General features: G+C 42.2%; 1 protein-coding gene across 3 annotated transcripts in view; it reads right to left on the minus strand.

Moving 5' to 3' along the window:
- Window positions 1–16,903, minus strand: part of SFXN5 (sideroflexin 5) — a 1,315,749-nt gene that overhangs the window by 276,676 nt on the left and 1,022,170 nt on the right. Inside the window, exon 14 of one of the 3 annotated variants that reach the window (XM_085642760.1) lies at window positions 10,234–10,665. The exons of the other annotated variants lie outside the window; for them this stretch is intronic. Within the exon in view, the coding sequence (XP_085498886.1) occupies window positions 10,513–10,665 (153 nt within the window). The 3' untranslated portion in view covers window positions 10,234–10,512. Of the gene's footprint in view, window positions 1–10,233; window positions 10,666–16,903 lie in introns of those variants that run through there. 3 annotated transcript variants of the gene reach the window in all.

Here is a 16,903-nt window from a genome sequence, read left to right on the forward strand (position 1 = left end):
TCTAAGAGTACCTTATTTCTACATCTTGTCTAAAATACACAAAGGTACGCATCTCCCTCCTGGCAGACCGATTTTATCTGGCATTGGATCGCTGTTGGAGCCACTCTCGAAATTCACTGACCATTTCTTGTGACTGTTGGTAACCCAGATGCCCTCGTACGTCAGAGACACAACAGACATTCTTAACATTATCCAAGATATCAACTTTGATCTAAACACAGATTGTCTTGTGACATTAGATGTTGAAGCTCTATATACAAGCATTCCTCTAGAAGCATCCCTCAAGGTCCTTGAATCAGTATTAAAAGAGGTACCATAGGACTCCTCTAACCAATAGCCTTCATACTCAACTATGCACACATGGCTCTCACCAGGAATGTCTTCCAATTCGAAGACCAGTTCTTCCTGCAGACCCACGGCACGTCAATGGGCAGCACTTTTGCCCCAAGCATAGCATGCCTCTATGTCCACAACTTTGAATCAAAATACATCTACTGCAGCATCAATACTTACATTGCCAACATAAAAATATGGAAACGCTATATTGATGGCGTCCTAATCATATGGCATGGCAATGAATAAGAAGTCTTTGATTTTGTAGAATGGCTGAACTCTCAGGACAGATTCCTAAGATTCACTGTCGCAATAAACAAGACCATAATCTTCCTTGATCTTAAAATCTGGGCACAAGAAAATCAACTCCCCACTGAGGTATACTACAAGCCTACAGATTGCAATAACCTGTTAAGATACAACAGCTTCCATCCCTAGTCTCTCAAGGACAATTTATCAGTACAGCCGTTCCTGAGACTTAGGCACAATTGAACCCATAAGAAAGGTTTCAATCTCCATGTAGAATTTCTTATTGAAAAACTAAAGGCCAAAAACGACTCTCTAAACTTGATCCAAAAAGCAAAAAAGAGAGCTGGCAACAACCCCGGACCAGCCCTATTACAAACGTGAAAATCCCGTGAATGAAAATCCCATCTGTGTCAATACCTATGGGACATTCTCCAAAGAGATGAGGAGAATGGCTACCAAGCATTGGAAAATACCGACCTCTGGTCCCATAAACCTACAAAAAACAATGTTTTCGTTCAAACAGGGCAGAGCTCTGAGGGAGCGTTTGCTACACACCAGACCAAAACCCTCAATGGCAAAAAAGCAACAATTCGGTCTCTGTGCACTTGCTCCCAGTAGTTGGCCACTACCCATGCGGCCATTGTAACATCTGTGTCCAAACCAAAGCAGTTAATGAACTAGATCTAGGTGTGCGGACCCTTGGACCTTAAGACAACACAGGGATTGCGACACAACCCATGTTTTTTATGTTCTCATATGCCCTTGTGACCTACAATACCTGGGAATGACCACCAGAAAGATTTGTGTCAGAAGGAAAGCGCACAGGAGCAGCTTCAGGGGTAAAAAAAACCCAGCTACGAACTGATGTGCCATTATCTAGCCATGGGACACTCCGAAAACAACTTTGTGCGGTATGTCATTGATGAACTACCACCCCAAGCACCCGAAAAATAAATGGTCCCCTACGAACAACGATGGATCTATAGGCTTATGAGTGCTACTACTGGCCTCAATGATGAGATCCCTTGTACACAATTGGAGGGAAAACGTGAGTAACCTCTTGACTTTGCCACCCCACCCGCTAGTAAACACCTCCCATTGTTTCATATTGCTGAGTGTACCCTTCACACTCATTTTCACACAACCCCAGGCAATATGAATATATGCCCAGGGAATAATGCATAATTTACGACATTTGGGGGCCTCTGAATAAATGATTGCCTGGTTGATTGGCCCATTGATGTACTTATTCCTGCCTTCTTGTTGCGATCGTTTTTATTTCCAATACATATTGTGCAAATAAGCACACTAAACTCACAATCTACCATTTTTCATAATTTTTGGCCCCTTCATGAATTTTGAGATATGACAGGCATATGGCATGCATATCAGTTGCATTTTGCATGGGCTGCTTCCAGACACACCAGCCTCTAAAGCCTCCACGAGCTATACACAAAGATGAGCCAGAATTCAGAAATCACTTGAGCCCTTGGGACTTAATTTCCCATGAAGCCTGGCCCGTTGGATGCTGAACGTGTCAGCAAATAGCCGCCCCATCTGGCCCAATCAGCTGGGTTCCACCTGCATATCAAGCCGGCTGCCTGAACACAACCATTCGGTGGTGGTCTGATGCAGGATGAAGCAGGTACACTCGCAAGTTCCCTACCTTGATGAAGTAAGTTTTGAGTGAGGCCACAAGCCTCAGATGCCTTCTACTGCTGCTTTATGGCACCCTTCCCACCCCTGGCATAAATTTCATTTACAAGGCATTTTTAGCTTAATCCACTAACTGCTACCAAATACGAGTCACAGCGCCCCGGATCCCCGCACCATTTTCCGCTTGCTCGCGGAACTCAACTCCACGGAATCTCGTTGAGTTTTCATGTAATTCCTCGGAATTCCACAGAGTGAAACTCTGTGAGTTCTGCCCACCCCTACTCCTCTGGCATTGGCTATATAACTTTGTAGGCAGACTATGACCTACATAACCCAGGGGTTATAGCACATTGCTCTAAGCTTGATGTAATGAGAGCGCTTGTTCCTCACTTACGTTGTAGGAGCCCGCCTTAGCAATACTTGAAATGGACATCATTTCAATGTTTTCAATGGCAATAAGAGCGCGAGTTAAAATGATTCCTAGTTGTGTTCTCCTATCTATAATCACAAACACAAATGGGCAGCTAGGATAGAGTTGGCAGAAGGGACAGTCATAGGGAAAATCAAAAGATTTTGGAAACAACGCCTCACCCACTAAATAGTGGCAAGCTTCATCATCTCCATCTATCCACACCCTGTTATGATAGTACAACCAGGGCGGACTCAGCCAAAAAAAGGATGGGAGTTCTTCTAGAAATCATACCTGGATATGTGGCAGGGATCCAGAAAAAAAAAGGTAAAAATGTCTCAGGGTAAACATAGGAAATGTTACTTTAATAAGTGGGTACCTTAGACATAACTAAAAACAGAGTTTCGGTCTTTAAATTGAGTTGCAAAGTCTCAAAAAGACACTAGTTAAGCCAATATGTTTCGGTCCGCCTTAAAAGCCTACATGGTTCTAGGGTCTTCATCAGGGCTTGGTCTCCCTGTCTATCTAAGCGGTCATGACATACGGAAATGAATCCTAAAGCTCTCATTTTAACTCAAGGAGACTTTCCTTCAGAAACCTAAAAACATAATGAGTGCACCATAGGGTTAAAAGGTCCTGGACTGTAACTGGCATAACAATGTAGGACAAACAGTAGTGACTTCAAGACGCCATTTAGCCAGTGGGAGTAGTCAGTGAGAACCTCCAACTGTAGTACAGCCCCTGTACTCTATCAGACTCATGTTCTTTTTTTTGGAAAAAGAGGGGGAATTTGTTGCATATATAGTCATGCTACATTGTGAAGGCTATAAAGTGAAGCACATCAAACCATCACACGTCTGCATTTAAAACATTTTTTTTTTTTATAGTGCGAACTTGACCTTATCGGGTATCGGAGCGTTTTACAGATTTACTTGTTTATAAGTTTACGGAGATCCAAACAGAGATAGTAATACAATCAATAACAATAAATAGGTGTAAACCAAAGAACGTTGGGAATGCTTTACATGATCGTAGATGAGGGAGGAAAGACAACAAAGGCCGAAGTAGCGTTTAGTAAGAACTATAAGGCAATGTTAGTAAACAGAATTCAGTAAACGGTAAGAGGGACTCATAATTGAATAATTGAGAGTCAAGAGGGCGTCGGTGAGAGTAGTCACGAATGTGGTTAAGGATTCTAGGGAGGGAATTTGTTCATGAGGAGTACTTAGACTTCTTTCTTGAAGGAGTTAGATGAAGGATTCAGTCTGTGTTCAGGGGGCAAAGTGTTCCAAATACTCAGGCCATCCCTAAGAAGGATTGGTTGTAAGTTTTCTTCTTGAGCAATCTCAGTGATTTCAGGTGAAGAGTGTTGGAGCTTCTGGAGGATCTGGAGCCACTAGAAAGCGTGAGTTTGTCAGCAAGATACCTGGGGTTTTGAAGTGGAGGGCTTTATGAGTCATGCATGCTATTTTTAGCTGAATTCTTGCTTCCAATCGCAGCCAGTTGAGGGATTTCCGATCAGGGGTGATATGGTTGTTTCTTTTTGAGCCGGTGAAGAGCCTTGCAGTAGCGTTGAGGGGGGCCCTCAAAAGGAGCCAGTTTGGATCTGGGCAATCCAGAGAGAGTAGCACTTCCATAGTGCAATCTAGGCTTGCACTGCCTGCTCAAAGTCGTTGGGGAGAGGAAAGGTTTTAGTTTTCTTAGAATGTTCATTTGGTGGTTCGCTCCTTTGGTAGTGGCACTGATGTGTTTCTGCATGTTGAGGTTCGTGTCGAGAGTTACACCTAGTGATCTCGCTGAGTCAATGACCTGAGGAATGCAGTTGAGGGCTGTAAGGTATTTAACCCAATCTTCAATGACAGGAGATTGGCTGGGTGGGGCAATTAGTAAGAATCTGTTTTTGAGTGTTTAGTATGATGTGATTAGATGCTAGCCAATTCTAAGTTAACTGTAGAGTTGGATTGAGGGCATTGATGTCCTCCGGAGAGGAGTCTTTTAAGTATAGTTGGGTATCGTCAGCGTACATATAGTAGTGGATGTTGGATAAACTCGGAAGTTCCATAAGCGGTTCCTTGAACAGGTTGAAAAGAGTGGGCGAGAGTGAGGGGGACTGAGGGACACCTAAAGTGACAGGAGTGGACTGTGATAGTGAGTGGTTAACCTTAAATCTTTGTGCCCTGTTAATGGAGGTAGGAGGCGAGTCAGTTACGGACTGTTCCCCATGTGGTGTTCCAAGAGGTCTAGTAGGTTGTCATGCTTGACCATATCGAATGCAGAAGACAGATCCAGGATGATTAGGAGACATGATTGATTCTGATCTAGCATTATTAGTGCATCATCCACGAGGTGTGTCATAACCGATTCAGTGCTGTGCCCTGGACGAGAGCTGATTGGAATAGGTCTAAAAGTCAGAATTATTCAATGTGGTTGCAGAGTTGGATGTGAACACATTTCTCAAAGAGCTTTGCCATGGTAGGAATATTTGTGATAGGCCGGAAGTTGTTTAGATCAGTTTGATCTGCTTTGGGTTTCTTTAGGCGAGGGCAAACCTGACTGGATTTAAGGCAACCTGGGATAGTGCCTTGAACGAGGGAGGCATAAGTAATCTTGGTCCCTAATGGGAGTATCGATGGTATAATTTCCTTGAAAAAATTGTGAGGTAGAGGGTCGTTGAAGTGGTTTAAGGGTGCATGCACATAAAGCAGTGGAGATAAACATGCAAATAAACATAAAAAAGAACACATTTTGTACTTCTTACCCTACTGGGAGGTTCAGATATCATGCAAATCTGACATGAGGCTCCCTCCTGTAGTCACACACTTAATTCGATAGAGGTATAGCATTATTTAGACATCTTCTGCTAATTTTACATAAAACGTCTGGTGCTGGGATAGTCCCGGCTAATGTGAAACATAGGACTTGTATGCGAACGATATAGAATCCATGGGTATCCAAGAGTCCTACATGGAATGTGTACTTTTGGCTTTTTTCCTCAAAATATCATAAGTGCATCACACACAGGTACCTGTGGGGGTTATTACATGTGTGGAGGTGCCAAAGATGTGTCACAATAATGGCAAGCTCAGTTTCCACTATAAACGTGGGATGTCTTAGCCAGCCGAATGCCCGAGAACCCTCTAGGGAGTAAAAACTATTGTGTGAAAAACTTTGCAGTAAGATTACCCATGCGGTAATAATTGGTGTGGAGGCCCGGGTGCCACCATACGGTGCTCATGAATATGAGAGTTAGTTTGCCACTCACTTCAGCTGCTGTCGTGAACATTTTGGGGTGATCCCTCAAGCAGGAGCTGAGAAAAAGGGGGGTCCCAAAATGAGTTTTCCCCATGTTAACTTCCATAGTAACTTTAGACACAGCTACAGCCCGAACTGCTGAGCGGAATAATACAAATTTTTGCAGAAAGGTAACTACCCCTTCTGTTACCTCCGGTAATTCCAACATAGTGGGATTTCTGAGACGTCTTTGGAGGCCACGCCCCCTTTCTCCACCCTTCTGCAAACGCTCCTCCTGGCGCACTACTGGTTGGGGGGGTAAAGTCGCCTTGGCTGCAGAGGGTCCTTGGAGGCCAACAAGCCCTCATGTTGCCTCAGGTAAGATCCACACAGCGGGATTGCTGAGAGGTCTTCCGAGGCCACGCCCCTATCCTTCATCACTCTGTAAACATGCCTCCTGGCACAGTTCTAGTTGGGGGATAAAATCCCCTTGGCTGCCGAGGGTCTTTGGGAGCCCAAGAACTCCTCCTGTTACCTCCAGTAAGTCTCACACAGCGGCACTGTTGAGAGCTGTCAGAGGATCTGCCCCCTTTCTCCACCTCCTTTAAATGCACCTCCTGGCACACTTCTGGTTGGGGGATGAAGTCCTCTTGGATGATGAAGGTCCTTGGGGTCCAAAAAGCCCTCCTTCTACCTTCAGTAAGTCAGACACAGCAGGATTTCTGAGAGCTGGTCGGAGGCCCCTACCCTCTATCTTCACCACTCTACAAACGCGACTACTGGCTAAAAAACCATAGAAATGCACTTAAAAAAACAAATGTTACAGGGATGTTATAGTTAGGAAACAGAATTTGAAAAAACATAGAAATTCACAGAAAAAAACAAAGGTTACAGGGACGTTATAGTTAGGCTCAGATTTCCCTCATACAAAAGCAAAAGCATAGATGTTCAGCAGTTATAGTTACCTGTGCTAACTATAACTTACGCTCCAGCAATGCACTGTTTATGACCTCACATATTACATATAATTCCAAGAACTAGAATAGTAATTCTAGGAAGTGTATATTGTGTTAACACTAAAAATGAAAATCTTCTAGTGCAGTAAATGTGAGTTGTAGCAGTCCAACTATTGGTATTATGACAATATAATTGTGTCATGGGTAAATAACAGTTTAATACACTCACTCATAACACTGCTCTGTATCATGACTCTTAACATCCTTCCAAATAAAAACGGTTTCATCCAAATCTCGAAACTACAATAAGATGAGGATAATCAGAGCTCTATATATGCTATTCCAGTTCATTTGTACTATTCCAGGGAAGGATTGTTGCAGTTTTTTCTTTTGTGACTCATGGGATTTTTTAATGTGATTATTTTAGCTTCTTGGGTTCATTGTTTCCCTAGGACTTCCCTGTGTCTTTATTAGGCATATAGGGTGTGTTGGGGTAGATGTAAAAACAACAAGATGATGGATGGAATGCTTGAATTAATCTCAGCCACTTGCAATCGTTCGGGCCGCATTGCAATCCATAGTTTTTTGCCCACCATGCCACTTCAGTTTGGACTCAGCCATATCAGCAAATCAGTCTTGACCATGCTCCTCGTGGGAAGAGTCCAGCCACCACTGTCAAGCCAGGTCATCCCTGAACCAGAACACAGACAACCCAGGACTGGTTTGGCCCTGGTTAGGGCTCTTCAGCCAGGTATAGCTTGGTTCTAGTGGCACAGTGAGCCCGGGACCTACGCCTGGCATGCCCTGATCACTTAGGGCAGCAAATGCAAACACAAGAAGGTAATGGATGGAATGCATTTTTATACTTATGCTCAGTTTTTAATGTGCACTTGCTTTCCGTTGTAAGCCATTTTACGTCTTTAAGTACCGGATGATGTGTTTGTCCCTCTCTGAGTTGAAGAGTAGTTTCATTGCTAAATTTAAGACTGCATTGAGTGTTGAAAGGCTTGATTTTGGTAAACTTGTAGGTTTGCCCAAATCATGCCTCATTGACATAGCTTTATTTGACGTAGTCAAGCCTTACTGACATAGTCCAATCATGAGAGAACTAGTGATTCACCTGAGGTACTAAGATAATATTCTATTACTTTGTAGTTTAAGTTGCGAATAATACATAGTTGTCACTGAGCCTTTCCCCCAATATTGTTTATGTGACATTGAAAAGACGAATTTGTCATTAATGATTATTCCAGTGATTTTTGCCTTGATCACAATGGTTGACGAATTCCTAAGTGGGGCCGGGCTGTAAGTACAATTGGATGCCTTGGTATTGGTTGATGAATTCTTAAGTGGGTTGAGTTGTAAGTACAATTGAGTGCTTTGGTGTTGGTAGACGAATTCCTAAGTGGGGCTGAGTTGTGCATACAACTGGATGCCTGAGTGTGGGTTTACGAATTCCTAAGTGGGTCTGGGTTGTAAGTACAATTGGATGCCTGAGTGTTGGTTGACAAATTTCTAAGTGGGGCTGGGTTGTACGTACAATTGGATGCCTGAGTGTTGATTGACTAATTCCTAAGTGGGGTTAGGTTGTACATACAATTGATGCCTTTATGTTGGTTGACGAACTCCAAAGTGGGTGGAGTTGTAAGTACAACTGGATACTTGAGTGTTGGTTGACGAATTCCTAAATGGGATTGGGTTGTACATACAATTGAATGCCTGTTGAGGAGTTCCTAAATGGGTTCAGTTGTAAGTACAATTGGATACCTGAGTGTTGGTTAACTTAAGCGTCAAAAGTAGGAAAGACTTTTTGTTTGGAGTAGGTTTGAGGAGAGCCACTTCTGTCTATGTTACTCGATCATATGAGATTTTTATTTACCACTGAGTGTAGTCAACATGTTGGGGCTTCAGTCCTAGCCCCAAAGCTCATAAGTTAAAGAATGTGGGGGCCAGCATGGATTCCTACGGCACTCTATGAGGGAAGGGAAAAGGTTCCGAAGAGTGTTGTTCCTTTGTCACCATGTTTGAGATGTTATACAAGTAAATTTAGTAGTCTACCCTCAAGAGATTATGAAAGTGATTGCCAATGGTTATTGGGGATTATGAAAGAGATTGCTATTGGTTGAAAGATCATGCTTATTAAACGTGGTAGTTAGGTACCAAAGCGTAACATTGCCCTTGGTCTAGGACTTAGAATAACATAATATTTGTATTTATAAAAACTCATGTTCATCCCAAGGTGTACCTTGGTGCTGGATGAAAGATAATTCTTTTTACCCTGCTGGCTAAAAGATACCTCTTTTTAACCGACACTCAAAGGCGCTCCCCTCGGAAGAGCACAAATAGAAGTTCAAGCACACTAAACCTCGCGTGGGTCCATATACCCAGCACAAGTTGTAGAAAATCGGTTTGCTTAATTTTCATATGAAAACTTCTCGGTGTTCATAACTCCAGACTTAACTTCATACTAGCTTTGGACCATCATGTTAAGCAAATAGCTACCAAAGTTGCAGTAGCACCACCTATGTAGCCAAACTCTTCTACAGAAATGCATCATACACAGTCCTCACCTTTAAAATGACAATGCGTACCCCAAAAACATGCAGTACCAATTCCCAGACACTTACAAAACACCCCAAGTATGAACAAATCCTCCAGGTTATAAAAAAAGGGGCACAAAACATTTTGAAAAACACGCGTACTAATTGTTTTTAGGTGTGTGAAATGTACCATTCACAAGTGTCAGGGCGGAGCATGATTCCATAAAGAAGGTAGATTTCATGCAGTTGTAGGTTTAGGCTTAGGGTAAGAAATTCAGTGTTATATATATATATATTTTTTTTTTATGACCAGACACTGATTAGAATAGCAGTTTGTAACCTGCGGTTAAGACTTAGGTTGACGATTATTTTGCTACTCTATATGATAGTTATATAATGACTTCTCTAACTGCAATGTAATAACCACTAATGACATTACTTAGAACAATGACAAACTAAACAAATGGGTGTTATATTCAGCCTGTACTCCAGAAGCAGTAATTTCACATTTAAAATGACTTAGTGAGTTATAAAGAAGACAGGGATTTTTAGAATCTCATATTGCGAGTACAAGAGTCTTGTTCTCAGTTAGTCTCCTGATTGTCTCATCTGTATTGATTGTTATCTACATGTGTAATACTGTGATACACCATAATTACACATCAATATAAGACACCTACACACAGCAGTAGAATAGAAAGCAGGCAAATGGTATGCGAGAATTGTATTTGTCACTGATATGGCCTCGGATGTTTGTGGAAGAAGCTAACATGAAGGAGTCGCTTTGCTGATATATATATATACACACACACACACAACACCCTCTCCTGGCAGAAAGGAATTGAGCCGCACTCCCACAGTGAGTTTAATTATCCTTTATTCATGTAGAGGCTAATTCCAACGCGTTTCAGTTAACCTTTGACCTTCTTCATGGGTCAGCCTTTCAGCATCAAAACACCACAACAAACACATGGCCTGCATTTATAAGTTTTTGGCCCCTAGTGGCCGCCCTGATGGGTCATTTTTCAGAGGCATGCTGGTACTTGTGGTGTGCTGCCATTTCAATCCCTCCAGTGGGTGATGCATTCGATGAATTTAAATAAAGTCAATTGCTGCTCACCGCTGCTCCCTCGCATCCCTATTTTAGAGGTTGCTGGAGACCATACCAGAGCCAGTCTCTAGTGGCAGACTGCTGAACCCATGATGCTTTTGCGGACTTCAAAGACGGTTCAGATTCGGGCAGCCATGGCGCGCTTTTTGGCGGTGCGTCGCTCACGGCTGAACCATGCCGCTGAAACATTAACAAATATATATTATTATATTATAATATATATATATATTTTTTTCCCCGCACATGTCCTACATTTTAGTTACATGGCACCCTGCCCTTTGGACTACCTAAGGCCTACCTTAGGGGTGACTTATATGTAATAAAAGTGGAGTTTAAGGCTTGGCAAAGGGTTTTAAATACAAAGTCGGCATGGCAGTGTAAATTACAAAGACAGGCTCTGCAACGGTATGCCTGAGACATGTGTAATGGCTACTTGAGTGGGTGGCACAAGCAGGGCTGCAATCTCCGTTTTAGGGGTTTGTTTCTGCAACAAAAAAAAACACATGCTAACCAGCTGCCATCACATGGCAATGGGCGGCCCGTGTGGGTCTGTTTGTGTATTTATATAAAACAAGGTGTGAGGGCGTACATATGTTAAAACATCCTTCATTTGTGTATCTTAAATAATGTAAATTGTTTCTGTGGCTCCTGCACTCATTGGTGCCTCTACAGTGGCGTTGACCTGTTGCGTACTATAGAAAATTATTATTCAATAACTATATGTCCCTTCTTAGCATTAGTGCAACAGAAAACAATGCCTGTGCATGTACTCTAATGCTTTTTTGGCTTGAATGTTGCCATATGATCTCAGTGCGCCCCTTAGATCTACCAGAGAGCTGTACCCTCAATTCTAATTCCCTCATCTTTAATACTCACTATTGACTCAACATATGTAACTGCTGTGTCAATAAAGTGCTTTGTCATGTTTGCTGTGCTAATAAAGTGCTGTGTCACGTTTGCTGTGCTAATAAAGTGCTGTATCAGGTATCTCTGGATTAAGCCACTGCAATAGTAACCCGTTTTGCTCACAAGTATCATCAAAAATGGTATATATATATATTATATATTTATCTTTATCTTACTATCCAACTGTCAAATCCCCTCTGGTAGACGAAAGGACACAGACGCCAATTTGTTTCTTAACAGTCCGCCATTGCGCACTTCGGCCAAGCATGGTCTTGATCACATGAATATATGTATATAAGAAACGGACATTTTTGTGGATATTTATCCAATCAGTAAACATGTTTTGGTATTTAATATAAAAATCAGAATGCAAATGTTGTTTGGTCTATATTAACACACCAAACCTAAGTCTGTCTTCCTTTTCCATACCCCAATGATATCACGTGCTATACAAGGTTCTTCCTATTTAAGGAAGTGATGTATTTTCATTTGTTGTCATGTGATCAAGGCTCAGGGAGAGCCGAAACGTTATGACGACATCGAGCAGTTGAGCAAATAAAACTCTTTGCACTACAGAACGTGGTCCGTGTTTGTGTTGTTGCGCGGGGGCTACGAGGAGGCTGCCCTGCCAGGGAGGAAACTGAACTAATATATATATATATATATATATATATATATCATATATATATATATATGATCAAGCTCGCGGATGCGAGCGAAACGCGTCATGGTGGACACTATGTCCGACGATTACAACGGACTCACACTTGCCCTTGCTTAAATAAATGAAGTCTTGCACCGATTCTGGATTCCTGCCTATGTTTATCAACGTGAGCACATCGTAGAGGTCCCAGCCAGCGTTCTTCCCGCCTGTTGGCTGTCAGTCAGGCGGTGCTGGATTGGTTTTGTGATATATATATATATATATATATATATACATATATGTATATATATATATATATATATAAATAAAACACCAAACCTCCTCCCTTTGAAGAAGAGCAAAGGACACATTGGAGTTTACTTTGGTTGTTTATTTTGAAAACTTGACGGCATGACCAGTTTCGGCTAAACGCCATTCTCAAATGCCACAGTTCATTGTCGAGTCACCTGATGAATGTCTAAAATAGGCTCCTCCTTATCTAATGATGAAGGGCTCACCTGCGCCACATTAGCCCGCAAAATGTTACAGCAACCCCATGTCCAGACTGCATGTCCCATAATGCAGGATGATGGTGAATACCGTGTTGCAGGGGGTAGACTCGGCAAAAATAAAGGCAATAGACGACCTTGGGTCCCCTACTTCCAGCCAACCTATTGCACAGGAACCAAGGCTGAAGACGTGAGGACAGTGCCGTAGTCTCTCCAGGCAATCCTGGACCGCCCACTGGTAGCAGCGTCTCGGTCACCTGAAATGTAGGCGGCGGGACGCAATCATCCGATCCCTCGGAACGTGAAAAGTTCCTTTTGCCCACAACGTTGGAAGGGTCCTCTGTTGCGCACCACGAGCTGCACGCCACATATAACACCAAACCTCCTCCCTTTGAGGAAGAGCAGAGGACACAGTGGGGTTTAGTTTGGTCGTTTATTTTGAAAACTTGACGGCATGACCGGTTTCGGCTAAACGACTTTCTCAAATGCCACAGTTCAATGTAGAGTCACCTGATGAATGTCTAAAATAGGCTCCTCCTTATCTAATGATGAAGGGCTCACCTGCGCCACTATTGACTCAACATATGTAACTGCTGTGTCAATAAAGTGCTTTGTCACGTTTGTTGTGATAATAAAGTGCTGTATCAGGTATCTCTGGATTAGCCGCTGCAATAGTGAACCGTTTTGCTCACAAGTATCATCAAAAATGCTATATATATATATATATATTCACTTAAAAAACCATAGGTTTCACACATGTTATAGTTAGGTGGATATTTCACTCGTAAAAAACCAATGAAATTCCCCTGTTATAGTTAGTTCAGATAACTATAACTCGCGCGCCCGCAATCCACTGCTGATGACGTCACATATTACATCACTCATGACATGGTCAGTGGCATCACTCATGACATCACTGATGACATCATCCTTGTGATAGAGTGGCGGCCGCGCGAGTTATAGTTATCTGAACTAACTATAACGGGGGAATTTCATTGGTTTTTTACAAGTGAAATATCCACCTAACTATAACATGTGTGAAACCTATGGTTTTTTAAGTGAATTTGCAAGGTTTTTTAAATGCTAATTCCTAACTATAACGTGTGTGAAACCTATGGTTTTTTCAGTGAATTTGTACGTTTTTTTAAATGCTAAGTTATGTATGTATTATTATTTTTTTATATATTTATTTTACAATAAACTACGTATTAAAAAAAAATTACAAAAATGTTTTGTTTTTTTTTTTGGTTTTTCACCCCCGTGATTTACAAAAAAAAAAATTAAAATGTTTTTTTCTGCCTTCGGGGTCCTTCAGGGACCCCCTGACAAAGGCTAGGGGGTCAGGAACTCTCTACCCTGCCCCCTTTTCACGTTCGCCACCTTCCTTTTTCACTCTCGCACTGAAAACAAACAAAATGGCGGCCGACACTTCCTGATTTCGACCGATTCGAACGTTGACTAACATGTAACCACCAATCAGAATTACGCTCGCGCACGTTAGGGTGCTCGCACGGCGCGCGCACGGTGCTCGCACCGTGCGCGGCTATAGATATGTATGTGCTTTTAACTGCAATTTTCTCAGGAACTACTGAACAGATTGACTCCATATATGCAAAAGGCACATCCCTGAGCTGAGGACTACCTCTCTGCCAAATTTCAAGTAATTCTGTTCAGCAGTTCGGGCTGTACCTTGGACTAAAGGTCCCTATGGAAAATTGCATGGGGAAAACGCGTTTTGGGACCCCCCTTTTTTCTCGGCCCCCGCTTGACGAATCACCCTGAGACTTTCAGGGTAGGAGCGGAGCGCCCCACCTATTTTGAAAATTTCGCGAGGATTCGTCAACCGGCGCCAAAGTTATTCCAAATAGAATGTTGCGGATTTCCTATGGAAACACGGTCCTAACTATAACTATCTACTGGCGATCGCCAGTAGATAATATATATATATCTTTATCTTTCTATCCAACCGTCAAATCCACTCCGGTAGACGAAAGGACACAGACGCCAATTGTTTCTTAACAGTCCGCCATTCCGCGTTTCGGCCACGCCTGGTCTTGATCACGTGAATATATATATATATATATTTTAGGGATTTTTCCGACCTGCACTTACTGGCAAATGAAACTCAAAAGAAAAAACAACATCTTAGAAAGGAATGCTTTGTGTCATAAGTGAGGTAGGTGTCACTTGACTGGCTCTGTCAGAATGCCATAATGAAAAAAGTATTATTATTAATATGATGCCGATTATTATTAGTAATAGCAATTAGCAATACTAGCACTACTACTAATAATAATAATATATTTTAATTATTGGTGGGATAATAGTAATATTAATAATGAAGAGCAGAACCTAACAATAATGCTGAACACCATTGCCTGTAATATTTTCAATCGATCGCTCTCGCCTTCTTCTCTCATCTACCACGAAGCAAGAAGTTCTTAACAAAAAGGCAGGCTCCAGTCCAGACCTGAAACCAGCCACCCTGCCCGTACTAGCCCACGGTGTCTTGTGACACTGCATACATATAAATATATTTACCATTCTTAACTCCGCATCTATATACCTTGAAAATATATCATCCAGTGCACATATGGAGAGTTACGAACAGGGCAGAAAAATATAAAGAACAGTGATATTACAGAAATAATTTGAAGAAATATTTCAACCTTCAGCAAAGAACATGACCAAGTTAATTCATCCTCCTCATATTGAACTATTCACAATTGTGAGAAATGGTGTTGATTGAGAAAGTGAACCCCTTCTCAAGCAACAGCCACAGTCCTTGACAGGCTGAACCACATAAGTCACTAAATTAATCTTTAATTAACCCTCTTGTAGCTTGGAATAAAAGCAGTCAGGCTTAACTTAGAGGCAATGTGTAAAGCATTTCTGCAGTAATAAAGTGAAAAAACAACACAAGAAAAATCCCGCACCAATGTAAACTTTTTTAGTAGATTTAATAAATAGTTTGACACCAAAACGACAAAAATTCAATCTGTAGAACTGGAGTTATGATTTTTAAAGTTTACAGTGAAAGATAGCACCTAGAAGATTAAAGCATCAACCGTGGACACCTAGTCGCGCAACATTGGAGTGAAAGTTATAGCCGATCGCGATGAAGCGTGGTTCGGATACCCTAAGTGGATTGGGCCAGGTCTACACTTACCTTCAGACTTAGAAGAATTTTTGATAAACAATGTCTGCAAAGGTAGCCGGCAGTATTCAAGGTGGAGGCCTCATCGTTGGGTAGCCGCTGGACAAAGTCGAGGTTAAGATTTCTACACTGACACCTAGTCTCCTTAATGGAAGTCGAAGTCTCTAGTGGGATGAAGCTGCAGGCCATAGCCGATGAGGGCTCAACAAGGTCAGATACCCCTTTTTCGAGGAGCCAAAGAACAGGATTTGCTGCGCAGAAGAACGTAGCAAGAGTTGCCATGAAGTCAGGCCAACCAGCAACTCACTTTGGGCAGAACGGCGAGCAGGTAGGTCTCGGTCTCCTCTCAGTTCTCAGTGGCAAATTTTAAATTTGGCATATGTGGGCACCTCTAGCACCACTTCCAAGGGTCCAGTACTGGAGGAGCACCACTTGGAGGTTTAGGACTCACTCAAGCTGGGCCCAGGTGCGTGTTTAAGATGGTTGGAACCTTTTCTGTCCCTAAGGCTCTGAACAGGAGGCTTCCAGATAGCCCTTCAAGTCACTCTGGAACTCCTGGGTTGAAGCAGGGAAGCAGGTCTCAAGCAGCAACGCAGTTTGATGAGGCACTGTATTGGAGGTGCAATACAGACTGTGCACAATACATATCCCCATCCTGCTTGGATGGCCCATCCTGTCATCCACCAGTCCCCCTATTGTGTGGCTGTCTGGGAGAAATACACAAAGGCCAACTGCAAATTGTACCTAGTCATGTGAACTAGGACAAAGGCTGCAGGCACCAAATGGTTAGGAAAAGAAAACGCCAACTTTCTAAAAGTGGCATTTTCAGAATTGTGATGGAAAATCTTTAGGTAAAAGACTTTACCATTAAAGAGGATTTTAAATAATTACAAATCCTTAGACACCAAACATGATATTTCCACCTGCCCATAGACAAAAGGTATCACTTATGAAATGTAATAAAGTAACCCAAAGTTATGATATGGGAGAGGTAGACCTTACAGTGGTGAAACATGAATTTGGGACTTTTTCACTACCAGGACATTTAAAACTTAAAAGTACATGTCCAACATTTTCAATACAATTCAGCATGCCCTATGGGCTGTTTAAGGCCTGGCTACTTTAGGTGTGGCATATGTATTTAAAAGGGTTTTTAGGCCTGGCAGGGGGTTTATTTTGTACTTTAAAACGTCACACAGGTTG

This window comes from Triturus cristatus, chromosome 2_2 (assembly GCF_964204655.1).
Source record: "Triturus cristatus chromosome 2_2, aTriCri1.1, whole genome shotgun sequence".
Classification (NCBI taxonomy): Eukaryota; Metazoa; Chordata; class Amphibia; order Caudata; family Salamandridae; genus Triturus; species Triturus cristatus.